Here is a 13,543-nt window from a genome sequence, read left to right on the forward strand (position 1 = left end):
GTGTTTGTGGCACACCAGACATCCATAATGCATGCCGTTTAAAAGGTATTTATATACAATTTCATTAAAAGATATCCATTTTCCTCAAAGTTACGAGGAAAAAACTCGAATCTTGTGAATCTTGTGAACTTTCCGAAGTCCTCACCGTGTTGCTTTCCGCGCACTTTTGTTTTCAGATTGGTTTTCTACGCCTTTTTTTTTTTCACACGTGGTGCACTATTCTTTTTCCGATTTCGTTTCAAGGGTAATGATGTCAACATTAACCCTAACTTCTGCTAAATCGGTGACTTGCCATTTTTTTTTATAGCATAACTACACTGCAGAAAATATGTTTTGCCCTTATATTGACTAGATTTCGTTTCGCTTGAACTTTGTGTGTGTACGTTTTTCTGTTTTCAGTTTTATCAGTTGTGTGTGTGTGTGTCTGTTTCTGCGTTCATTGCATCTATAGTAAACAATATTTTATGCTGTTTTAATGAGCCCACATCTAATGAAGTAGTCATCCTTATGGTTAGTGATCCCGTTGAAAACCATGATATTCTCATTCGTGTTCAAGATAACAACCTTAAACGTGTTTCACATTCTCATTCCTCTTATGATGCTCTCCAGTATAATTTTATTCTGTGGAATAGACAGGACGGGTATTATTTCAATATTCCTCGTATTGAACCTGCAACAGGATAGCCAATTACAAACAAAAGGGTGTCGTCAAATGATTTCTATTCTTACCAACTGTTGTTAAGACCAGAACAATCAAATCCTTTCTACTACAGGCACAAGGCTTGACATTTACGGGGTGAGGATTAGTCGATTACATCGATCCAGTATCTCACTGGTACTTAATTTATCGACTCCGAAAGGATAAAAGGCAAAGTTGACCCCGGTGGCATTTGGACTCAGAACATAAAGACAGGCAAAATACCGCTCAAGCATTTTTCCCAGCATGCTAACGTTTCTGCCAGCTCGCCGCCTTCCAGAACAATCAAATCAATTATACATGTCAAATAAACTTTATTTTCATCTACATATTTTCTACGTTATCTCAATAACCAGCTATAGTTATTTCAAATACACTTCTCTAAAACGACCAGGTTTCGTTACAAAATGAAAATAGTTTCACACTTTCAATTTGAACCAAAATTACAAAGTGTTGCATTACGAAGGGTGATGATGTGTGAATAATGAAAGTAATATTTCGCCGAATTAGTCACATGTGTACTATAATAAAGAAAGTTGCTTATTATCTATCTACAAAATAAACTGTTTTTGACTCAACAATTCATTTTTACAACTAAAATAACCTTGGCAACTAGGCTGGGTCGCACAATTTTGAGGTCATTTTCGGACAATATTTTGATTTGCTTCTAATGTATCACTTTCGTCCGATATTTCACACATGCGTAGAATTCTACTCAGACAAACATGTATAAAAATGTACACATGAATATTGTATTAAAATAAGCCACAACCGAAAATTTGCATTAAAATACATCCATTTTTCTATAGGTTATGAGGAAATACAGCCTCTCTCTGTCTGTCTGTCTGTCTGTCTGTCTGTCTCTCTCTCTCTTTCTCTCTCTTTCTCTCTCTCTCTCTCTCTCTCTCTCTCTCTCACGTACAAAAAAGATGTATGCATATGTATTTATGGGCGAAGGTCAAGAATATGCACTCTCGGTGTCTAGGGCTAAGGTTACGCCGAAAACGGGAGGTGTGCATATTCTTTACCTCCACTTATTTATGTAGTGCATATGAAAGATAATGTGTGTGTGTGAGAGAGAGAGAGCGAGTGAGTGCCACTTGCACATGCAAAAAGTTTTATGCATCACAACACTCAGTCAGTCTTTCTCTCTCTCTCTCTCTCTCTCATGCACATCCATTTCATATACACGTACATCTTACACTTTTATCTCTCTTTTACTTTCTCCTCTCACTTCAAAGCAAATGTCACCTTTTCACTTCATCCTCCTCTCTTTCAATTTCTGCTCTCTTCAAAGCATACAGAAAGTAAAACAATTTTACGGAAATTAACAAACAATCATATAATCTCATATATTTCGAGTTGACAACTTTGCTTCTTCAAATGAAAGAATGCCATAAAATAAAATTCATGTGACACAGATACATGCATACAACCATTCTAGGTAAAATGTCTGTGTGAATTATGTTATTTCTTGCAGTGTGCACGTACAAATTTACAGCTGAAACCCAATTGGAATGATTTTTTCTATTGTGTAATTTGTGTTTGTAATGAGCGTATTTAAAAACCCAATCTTCGATAAAGACTTAAAAGGAAGTTTTCCCAGAAATCCTGTCCTTTACCTTTTCTTTCTAGCATGTCTGAGATGACATTTCCATTTGGTCCACTTATTTTTTCCTAAATTTCTTCTGATTCCTATGTTTGCGATACAGGAGATTAGGATTTCACTCACAAAGCACGTTCTCAATATTTTAATTTTCTCCCTCTCTGTACCAAATTCATTTTTTTATTTTTTTCAAATTTTTATTCTCATTAATCCATGGAGAAAAAACAAAGAGTAGGAATCTTTAAGAATTTTACCCATCACCTCACCACTTTCAAAAAGCTACACACTCCCAATATTTCACTTTTAGCTTTTTGGAAAGCTGGTGGGAAGAACTTTTGGGAAGTTTCTTCAGAAATAATATCGTTTACCTGTTGTTTCTTGCAAGTCGGATTTTCTGGTGGTGGTCTGGTATTTTTTAAGTCTACTATTTCAGTAGAATTCTACACATGTGGGAAACGTCAGACAAAAGTGAAAGATTGGGAGATTTTAGCTTTTTGAAAGCTGGTAGGTGATGGGTGTGCAAGGTGGGGGAAGGGGCATTGAGTGTTTCTTTAAGAAAAATTAAACTATAAAAAAAATATTTATATATATTTCCCAAATTCATAATCTCTGTATTTTTCTACGTAGATAAAAAAAAAAAAAAAATTGGAAAAGTTACAAATTAGGAAATTGCAGTGGGGATAAAGAGAAATTAAAATTTTGAAAACGGGATTTCTGGACAAAATCGTATTAGCCCCCTTTTATACAGTGAAACAAGACATAGTTTCTGATCCTTCTTAAGAACAGAAAGCACTTTCATGCAAACCCATACAAATTGTACTCTCACCCTTCACTATTAAACAGAAAATAACTTCTATTATTCCATTAGCTATATATATATCAGCTGTGTCGATTCTGCCCATAAGAAAGAAGCGAATAATACAATGTGCTTGTAGGTCATAACACCCGGGCAATGTCGGGATGCATTGCTAGTATCATATAAAATAGACATATATAGAATATATATTATCATTATCATTCTAACATCAATTTTTCCATGCTTGCATGGGTTGGATGGAGTTTTTTGAGGCACATTCTCTGCAGATGGGTTCCCTTCCTCTCACCAATGCTAAAACTGTTTCCAAGCAAGGTGACATTTCCCTATGACCAAACTTGTTTTTGTAGCAGATTGAAAATGAATGATACTGCTTATATGACAGTGACACTCATTTACAACTATCAAAGAATGTCATGTCAAGGAGACACCCCTCCCCCACCACACATATATAAAATGGACTTCTTTCAGTTTCCATCTACCATATCCATTAACTAGGCTTTGGTCAGCCCAGTGCTATATTAGGAGACACTTATCTAAGGAACTATGCAGTGGAACTGAACCCAGAATCATGTGACTAAGAAGCAAACTTCTTACCGCAGATCCACAGAATTAAGATAGTTGCTGGAAGGTGTACATTTTCACAACAAAAATATTCAGGATTAGAATGACATGTCAATATGAGCCATCAAGGAAGCTGTACATCAGAGGTTTTAAACATGAGGCTCATAGACTGATTATATGTGGCCTGTGATCAGAGAAGGTTCAAGGACCACCATTGTTATCATAACTGATAATTTCCTGAAAATGTGACTTGTTTGTGTTGTGTTAACCAGATGTCTAGACTGAGTACCAAAATAGGAAATTGCATGTTAAAGAATTTCAAAAGTAATTTCTTTCATATTAATAAGGGGTTTTGTCAAAAGAAAAATATGGAATTATATTAAAGAGTTTTATTATTACATAATTAATAAATTGATTTTTTTTAAAGTTCTTAAGAAATAACAAGCTATTTTATTTTAAATTTTCATGGAATATTTACTTTTAGAAGAATATCAAAATGGTATCCTATTAGAAGATTGCATTATGGTAACAATGCTTTGTTGACTGCTGAGAGCTTTAATATGGTTCATAAAATCAACTAGTCTATGACTTGCTAGATCGTACTTCATATTTCATAATAAATGTACTGATCAACAATTTTAAGCTATAATTGTAACATCAATGCTAAAAAAAGGGAGAATCGGGGATGAGAACCAATGTTTTCAAGAAAAGAGGAATAAAGAAGCAAAGTGCAATGTTTGATATACCTGCAGACTATTACAGAATGAAAAGAATGTAACATTAAGAGACATTATGCAATAGCACAAAGAGGGCAGTATGAAGTTCACAATGTAAAAATACAGAATGTAGAAGTTGGGCATCTTAACATATTCTTATAACTCAAATAAAATGAGTGAAAATGTGGTAAAAGCAAGATTTTTTTTCTGAGGGAAATGTTTGGAAAATTGTCATAACAATTCATTGAAAGTAATTTTATTGAAGACTGTTTTTTAAAAGCCAATGAAATCCTCTGCCCTGAGAATAATAAACATTGTCATCAAATACTATCCCTAAGTGCATCACTGCTTTAGCAAGCAGTACACGTCAGCAACTGACTACTACTGCTACAGATTTTGAAAAAAATTCCTATCCACTTGATGAAGGTAGAAATATTACAGACACTGTTTATTGTGTTGTTATTATTTAAGGAATCGACAAAAGCTGCAGTGTTACTAAAGTATGACTAGATTTCTCACCAACAAAGAGAACAAAGACAAGAGTTGTGTTTAGTGAGCAGGAAATATGCTCTGGATTGGATTGGTAAAATTTCATGTCAATGGCAACAAACAGTACGTGAATATGGAGAGTTGTTGTGCCATGTTGTTGCAAGGTGGCTCAGTTGGAGAAATTGTATGAAAAGGACCTTTTGCTTTGAAAGAAGAAAATTAGGTTGTTCATCACAATAAAAGAAAACGATGTTCCTGAAATAAGTGCTCCTACTTTTAATTCTATCATCAGATTCATTGCTGATATGAGAAATCACTTTAACATTTAAATTTTTTCTCTTTTGGGGTGTAGAGAGAGTTATTATAGAAATGAATGACAATGTGAAATCTTTCAAATGTAAACTTTCACTGTAACACAGCAACTTGCAGCCAGTAGCTTGGCTCACTTCACAACCTCCTAGTCATTAGACAAGGTTAATGCACATAAATTGAAAGAATATGCAGATGTAATTTTAAAGCTGCGTGTTGCTTGACTAGCATTTTCAAAACATTAGCATTAAAAAAGATATGCTTTTTGCTATTCCGCTGATCTTAGGTGTTGATTCTATTTACAAGAAATTTCAGATGGATTTGGTGGGGCTCTGTGTGATATTTTACTCAAGTAGAAGTATACAGAGGTTCATGTTCTAGATTCTTACATGTTTTTCCTAAGTGACAGATTTCTTAAACCGTTTACCCTATCTTGGTGAATTCTGGCCATGTTTGGAAGCACATATGTTTGTGAGCAATTGCTTTTGACAATGAAAATAAATAAATCTTCATTGCATTCAAGACTTAGAGAAGAACATTTGCAATCTCTATTATGATTTGCAAATTTACATGATTTGTAACCAAATATAGAATTCCTTGTTGCTGCAAAAATATTGCAAAAATATAGCATCAACCTGAACTGACTGAAATCAAAACACTAATAATGACAATAAAAAATTCAAGTAAAACACGTTTGATTTATTATATTTGTTTACTTATCAGTTTCGCTTTATAGCTGTATAATACAACAGCTACTGAAAATTATAACACTTACTCCTTCCCATACCACACCCTATTCATGGCCTACTAGACCTTTCCTTCACAATATATTGGCCCTTTTCACTGAGTTTGAGACCCCTGCTTTACATGATTACTTTCCATTAAAGATCCTAGATAAAATCGATAACGATACCTGTGTTTATAACTCTCAAGAAAGTCTTATATAATGCAGCTTCTATATAATCTAAAAAAGATTCAATACTGTGTTGAATCTTATTGTCATTTTAGCCTCACATTAGCACTGATTCTATAGACTTATGATTTAGGACATTGCTTCAAATATAATGCATCTCTGCATAATGTATGTTTGTATAACTATAATGTAATATGTATAGTAGTGTGTATTATATGCAGTTTTCTCTTTTTAAACTGTAGTCAGCACCTAAAAGCAGTGGTTCAGCTAATGCCTGGGGTCAGAAAGAACTGAGAAGGAGCCCAGGATTATATGACAGCTCATCTACCATAAAAATAAACAAACAAAAGAAACCTCACAACCTTTTCCATTGCTTTCTCTTAGAAAGTTTCCAGCAGCTTATATTTTATCTTTTGTCATTTTCATGTTTCAGTCATTAGTCTGTGGCCATAGTGGGGCACCACCTTGAAGAAGTTTTAGTCAAATGAATCGACCCCAGAACTTATATTTTTAAAGCCTGGTACTTATTCTATCACACCCTTCTTCTGAACTGCTAAGTTATGGGGGACGTAAGCATACCAGTGTTGGCTGTGAAGTGGTGGTTGGAGGATAAACACAGACACAAACACACACATACACAGAAACACACACACACACACATACATACATGCATATATGATGGTTTTTTTTCAGATTTTCCCTACCAAATCCACTCACAAGACTTTGGTTGGCCTGAGGCTATAGTAAAAGACACTTGCCTAAAGTGCCATGCAGTGGGACTGAACCTGGAACCACGTAGACAGGCAGCAAGTTTTTTACCATGCAGCCATGTAAGATTAATAATACAATAATTCGTTCTAACTCACCACATCAAGTACTGAAAAAATGGTAATTGTTGTTTAAATTCAAAGCTCATTTCAAACATATTTATGAAAGATAGAGATTACAGGAAGGAAAACATTTGAAATTAAATAGAGATTATAAACACATCATTTTAGTATTTAATTGATTGATCACTAAATAGATTTAATAGTAACTAACAGTAAATAGTGTATTTTGAAAATTTAAATTATATCAAACAAAATGTAAGGCTTTATGCAAAGAGCTAGTTGATGACTTTAAAATATGATAATACTTGTTAATAATTTATGAATCTATTGATATAAGTGCGAGAAAACTAATGTGCTTGTATGAGAGGTATTTTTTCTTCAAAGGTACAAATATTATGGAGGAGGTAGATTTCTGTTGTATCAAAAATTAATGACAGTTTTTATAATGCTATCACATAACACATACATCAAGAATAAAAATACAAGAAGCAGAAATTAAAAGAAATCCCATGCTTTTTATGATGCCTCACGACTAACTTAATCAGCAATAACTGCCTGAGTATGTTAGAGGGATGATGAAGCAAATCAGATCTACGTTCAAAAGAGGCAGAAAATAGTAAACCTTTGAATATTGAGAAATAGAAAAACACTGCCAAGCCTATATCCACTGTGGTTCAGTATCATTATCTAAGTTCCTTGAAGTTTCTGAAAATATGTTAAAAAGTATAATTTTCTCAGATACTCTAAGGACAGAAATTTTTACATAACGTTTGAAGTATTTTCAAAATAAGTAAAGAAGTTTACAGTACATTTAGAATGTAGATAAATCATTGGTATAGGTTTTCAAGCTGAAATTACAATAAAAAAATGGTGAGATCTCCTCCACAGGATTCTCCATTGCATAAAATGTTTAACAATGTGAAACTTTGTACTGATGGAGATAAGGAATCCTATTGACAGGAAGAAGGAAGGGATTTGGAAAATTTTGTAGGTTTACTCAAGGTTTGATCTGGTTATGCAAGCACGTCTTTGTGGTGTGGAAAAGAAGCCTGAACAAAGCGGCATAATTTTTTTTCCATTCAGAGAAAATATTCAGCTGATGGCTTCAATAGTTTACCACAAGTTGCTATATAGCATTTATTCAGAAAGCTAAACGTTTTGGCCTTCTCTCTGCTTCTGAATAGCAAATGGCAGAAACTTTTCATTGTAATGATATTGATTTTTAATAACAGCTTTTCTTAGATTTGTTTTAAACAAGATGGAAATAATTTTAAATCAACTTGTGAAAGATGAAATGTCATTCTAAAACTGCTAATCACAATGCCATGACAATACTGCAGTCATTGCTGGTTATTAAAATGGTGTTCAACAAAGGATTAATTAAAGAGAAGTTATTTTTGTAATCATTCTCTCAATTTAGATGGAATGCTTGATTAACCGTTGTGTATTATTGGCAAATTTAGTTAGTTTATTAATTTTCTACTGAACACTCTGTTGGCAAATGTTGAAATATACCAAGTAAACAGATGTCAAACCTGAATCTGAATCTTGATTAAGTTACCAAACAGAGACAGTAGAGCCAACCATAGTTGATCATCAAAATTAAGCTTTTGGTACAAGAGGTGACAAAGTAGGTTCTAAGTAAAATTTTAACTTTCAATTCTTTGGTTTTGCTTGAATTTTGAAATGAAATTTTTACCAGATGTTTGAAAGTAACTTGTAGATCACCAGATACACTTTCATAATGTTGTTAATGATTTAAAAATCCTTTCAAATCTATTTTAAAAATTGTTTAGGATCATTGATCATCGATCACTTGAAGCTAAGCTGAAAGCATATAATGAACAGACTATCTAAGTGGCAATTATTCACATATAATGATTAGCAATGTGATTTCATTTGTGCTCACACTGACACAATAATGTGATGCAGGAGGACATTAAATGACAAATAAAGAATGAGTCAGTGGCAGTATGAAATGTAAAATGCAAACAGAGCATGTCTAGAGAACGGTTGGCAAAATATTGTACCAGACAAAAGCTTTTAATTGGATGTTCAAAAGTAATTCCATGCAGCCCTTCTGAGTGCGATAATAGCTCTAGCAGTATGTAACATGTAATAGAAATGAGGCCTGGACAATTAATTAATTATGAGAGCAATCTTGTATTCATTAAACTTTATGAACTTCCAATTCCTAACAGGAATTCACTTAGTTTCGTTGCTCAACAATTGGAACACAAACAAGCACAGAAAATATCCCTGTCAACCCAGTTTGGAAATCCAACTAATATTTTACCAAGATGAAAAAGCAAAAGAGAAAGATAAAAAAAAATCTATGAGAGCTTAAATTATTTTTCAAATTGTAATTAATAAACTGTGTTGCTTAGAGTGTGTGGAAACACACACATCATCATCATCATCATCATCATCATCATTTAACGTCCGCTTTCCATGCTCACATGGGTTGGACAATTTGACTGGGGACTGGCAAACCAGATGGCTACACCAGACTCCAATCTGATCTGGTAGAGTTTCTACAGCTGGATGCCCTTCCTAACGCCAACCACTCCAAGAGTGTAGTAGGTGCTTTTTACATGCCACCAGCACAAAAGCCAGTCCGGTGGTACTGGCAATGGCCACGCTCATAATTATGAAATAGAGCTTAGTATCAAAACTGAAAAGGAGGGTCATAATATTACCTTCATGTTTACTACAATATAGGGCTCCTGGACTTTCAGCTTGTAATTAATTGTTAATTGTTATGAAAATTCAACACTGTGGAACTAATAATTACCAAAATGAGAACAAAGATTAACTGCATCTTTGCAAAGGTCAATCAGGCATTGATATTGTTCCCCACTGCCCACTCCATGCTATTGCCTGTCCTCAACAACCTCTTTCCACTTTCCTCTAAAATTAACCTGATAAAAAAATTAGAAATAATAAAAGCATAATAAATAAAATAACAATAAAAAACCCTTAGCTATATGGGCACACCCTAACATCTAAGTAATATTTTCCAAATGCATTTTTTTACTTCATTTTTTTACAATTATCCCACTAAATACACACATATAGGCAGATGTGCACATTGGCTCATTCAGTGGTAATGAAGGTTGTCAGAAAAAAATTGGAATGATAGGATTTCATCATAGTGATAGTTAGATGAGGAACCATAATTGTAAGGATTGCTAAATCTAATCAATGTCATTTATAATGAAATAAATATTTTATTGAAAAACGAGTGATTTTTTTTGAGTGACAAGTTTAGTGTTAATGGATTTCATGTTCATTTTCTGCATATGTTAATTAACCAGATATGGATCTTTACAAATGAAACAATGAATAATATCTGGATGATTCTGGTTAGTTTAAGTTTTATATGCTATAGTGGTTGCTATAAATAAAAAAAAAACCACTCGTGTTTCAAAATTCTGATCCCAATCTATAATTTATTAATTTGTATTTTGACAAGTCTCTCAGACTTAACTGCAAAAATAATTACATTCTATCTTTATTCAATATTAGCAAGAAAAGGTTGCAAGTAGACTTCTGTTTCTGAAATCTAGAAAAATCTATCAATAAATGTCAGAAAGTCTCAGTCTGTTTCTCATTTTAAAACCAAATTAGAAGCTGTTATAATTTCTGGATAATAAATGCAGTTCCTAAAACTGAAAATAAATTGTTTTTGTTTCCCAGTTGCCTGGATAATCTCAGTTAATTGAAGTTTTACAATCCACTATATTGCATAGGAAGACCCTGCAGAATGTATATTTAGCATGGAGACAACTCCCCTGAGATACTTCCCATCAGCAATATTATATTGTTAAAATTATTTCTCTTCCCAAAACTGTGTAATCTAAACAGAAGAATGATAAGACAAGAATAATATAACTTTCTTCTTTTATTCTTTTGTTGCTTTCAGTCTTTGGATTTTTGGAATGTGGCCATGATGGGATGGCACATTCAAGGGTTTTAATCTATTAATATTGTAAATGTTTTTTAATTTTTAATCATTTTTGGCAGTGAATCTGCAGAATTGTTCGAGCTTTGGGCAAAATGTCTTGCATTTAGTTTTGACTTTTGTGTTCTGAGTTCAAATTCCACAAATGACAACATTGCCTTTAATCCTTTCAGGGTCACTAAACTAAGGGTCAGTCAAACACCAAAGATGGTTTAATCAAATCGCCCTGGCATTGAACCTACATCTTCCAAGATAATGGAATGATACAGACGTTGGTACCTAATCTGACATTAAACAATGCAGGTCAAATGCCCTGAATAATTTAATTGAAGAGCATTATTGTAGAAATTTTAATTACTGTTTTACCAATCACATCATACACTCTTATTACACTTTAATTGATCATTTCACATCTTCTCATTAATTCTTATTAACTACACTTTTACCAACAACATCATACTCTCTATAAATGTTCCCTGCAGAGTATAAGTTCAGTATATTGCATTCCCTGCCACCTCAGATTTTGGCAACAGTTAGAAACCAATATGTGGAAGAACTGACAGATCCAGATTCTTTTCATCAAGCAGTCGTTGTTTGCTGAACAATAAAGAAAATTCACACAACTCTTGCCAAGAATTATCTGATCTTCCAGTTATAGTTTCTTTGTCAGTTGGTTCAGTAGTGAATGAACACACAGTTTCTATTTCAAAGAATAAAAATATGGTACCAATCAACCATGACCGAAAAAAGGCTGAATTTATTCAGTGCTATCACCACTACCACCATCGCTACAGCTACTGCCACCTCCACCACAAGAAGTACATGCTAACTGATGGTTATGATGGTGAAGGTTATTAATAAAGTCAATCTTTTATCTTTTATCTTTAACTTGTTTCTCTCATTAGACTGTGGTCATGCTGGGGCATCACCATGAGGATGTTTTAGTTGAAGGAACTGAGCCCTGTACTTTCTTTTTGCTTAAGCCAGGTACTTATTTTATCAGTCTCTTTTGCCAATCCACTAAGTTATGAGGACATAAACAAATCTACACTGGTTGTCAAGCAATGGTGGGATAAAAACACTGACACAAACACACGCACATACACACACACATACAATAGGCTTCTTTCAGTTTCTCTCTACCAAATTCACTAAGAAGGCTTTGGTCAGCCTGAGGCTATAGTAGAAGGCACTTGCCCAAGGTTCTACACAATGGGACTAAGCCTAGAACCATGTGGTCAGGAAGCAAGCTTCTTACCACACAGCCATAAATTCTAACAAATTTGGTTTCTTTAGGTAGTCAAGAATTGGTTAACATTTATCAGACTAGTGCTGCTCTTAAATTACATAGTATCTTAAATTATAAATGATTAGTAATGTTTTATCAAGTTTTGAGAGTCTTTTTTAATCCACGCAGGTGTAGGATTGCTTTCCAACAATGTAGTCTGGGGTTCACTCTCTAAACAAGACCTTGGGCAAATGTTTTCTACTCAAGCCCCAGGACAACTAAAGCCTGCAATTGAATTTTATAGGAGGAAACAGAAAAGAAGCCCACTGTGTATGTGTGTAGGGGTCCTTTCTAATATTTTAGTACATAAAATATGACATGTTTAATATATATCTAGTATCAATGAAATAATTTAAATTCGAAAATTTCATAATCTCAGTCTTCCCTTTAGTAAGTATAGCATATTTATTAGGATAGTGTATATGTAAAAAATATTTGAAATATCTGTTCTTTATTGTAAGTAATGATATTAAATATCTATGAGTGTGTGTATATATGTGTGTGTGTACAAATTTTCATGGCATATAAGATGCTCTTTTTTATTCAACAGATGTCTCAGAAATTGACCTTGGTCATATATGCAAAGCTGGGCTTCCCATAAGTTAATTTTTTTACCTAATTCTCACTACTTTAGAGACAGTTTCTTCTAGCTGACTTGACTTCTTAATAAATTTTACTTTAATATTATTATTATTATTACTTGAATTGTAAAAGGAATTGTCATAACAGTGGACCAGCAATATTTGCCTGAACTAGCTGATCCAATATCACTAAATATGCTTAAATACACCCCTGCCAATAACCAAATAAAAACCACCGAGAAAAGGATGTAACTGAAAGCAAATACTATACTAGTAACTGTAAAATGCTAACCTAGAAAACATGGATATTTGGGAATTTGAAAATACCTCATGGAGTGATGACTATGGTCTGCATTGTTACGGTATGTCCTTTTGCAAGGCATAGCACCTGTTCAGCCACTTTGCCAGGTATATGGTGGAGTCATGGGACTGCAATATAGCAGAATGTGAAGAGATAATGGAAAAGCTCAACTGAGCCAATGGTGACCAGAGAAATCCTGGATCAACAGTCAGAATCACCAAGGTGTATCAAGACAGTAACTGCAACACATTCATAAGGAGGGCGTCCATGGTTGTGTAATCAGTAAATGAAAGATTCACTATGACTCAAGATCCAAATTCAAATTCATAATAATGGAAGTGGATGGTATCTTAAGCAAAATGTTTTCTAATATAGCCTGGGCTAACAAAAGCCTTGTGAGTGGATTTGACAGACAACAACTGTGAAAGCTAGTCCTGTATGTATGTGTGTGTGTGTGTGTGTGTGTGTGTG

The 13,543-nt window shown here is 33.8% G+C and overlaps 1 protein-coding gene and 1 long non-coding RNA gene across 2 annotated transcripts in view; one reads left to right on the plus strand and one right to left on the minus strand.

The window, feature by feature from the left end:
* The window catches only part of LOC128248586 (uncharacterized), a 118,655-nt gene that overhangs the window by 48,520 nt on the left and 56,592 nt on the right, over positions 1-13,543 (plus strand). The window lies entirely within an intron of this gene.
* LOC106876367 (atrial natriuretic peptide receptor 3) overlaps positions 7,774-13,543 on the minus strand; it is a 593,165-nt gene continuing 587,395 nt past the window's right edge. The window contains exon 3 of the mRNA XM_052970162.1: positions 7,774-7,786. Within this exon, the coding sequence (XP_052826122.1) occupies positions 7,782-7,786 (5 nt within the window). The 3' untranslated portion in view covers positions 7,774-7,781. The remainder of the gene's footprint in view (positions 7,787-13,543) is intronic.

The sequence above is a fragment of the Octopus bimaculoides genome, chromosome 8, assembly GCF_001194135.2.
Source record: "Octopus bimaculoides isolate UCB-OBI-ISO-001 chromosome 8, ASM119413v2, whole genome shotgun sequence".
Taxonomy (NCBI): domain Eukaryota; kingdom Metazoa; phylum Mollusca; class Cephalopoda; order Octopoda; family Octopodidae; genus Octopus; species Octopus bimaculoides.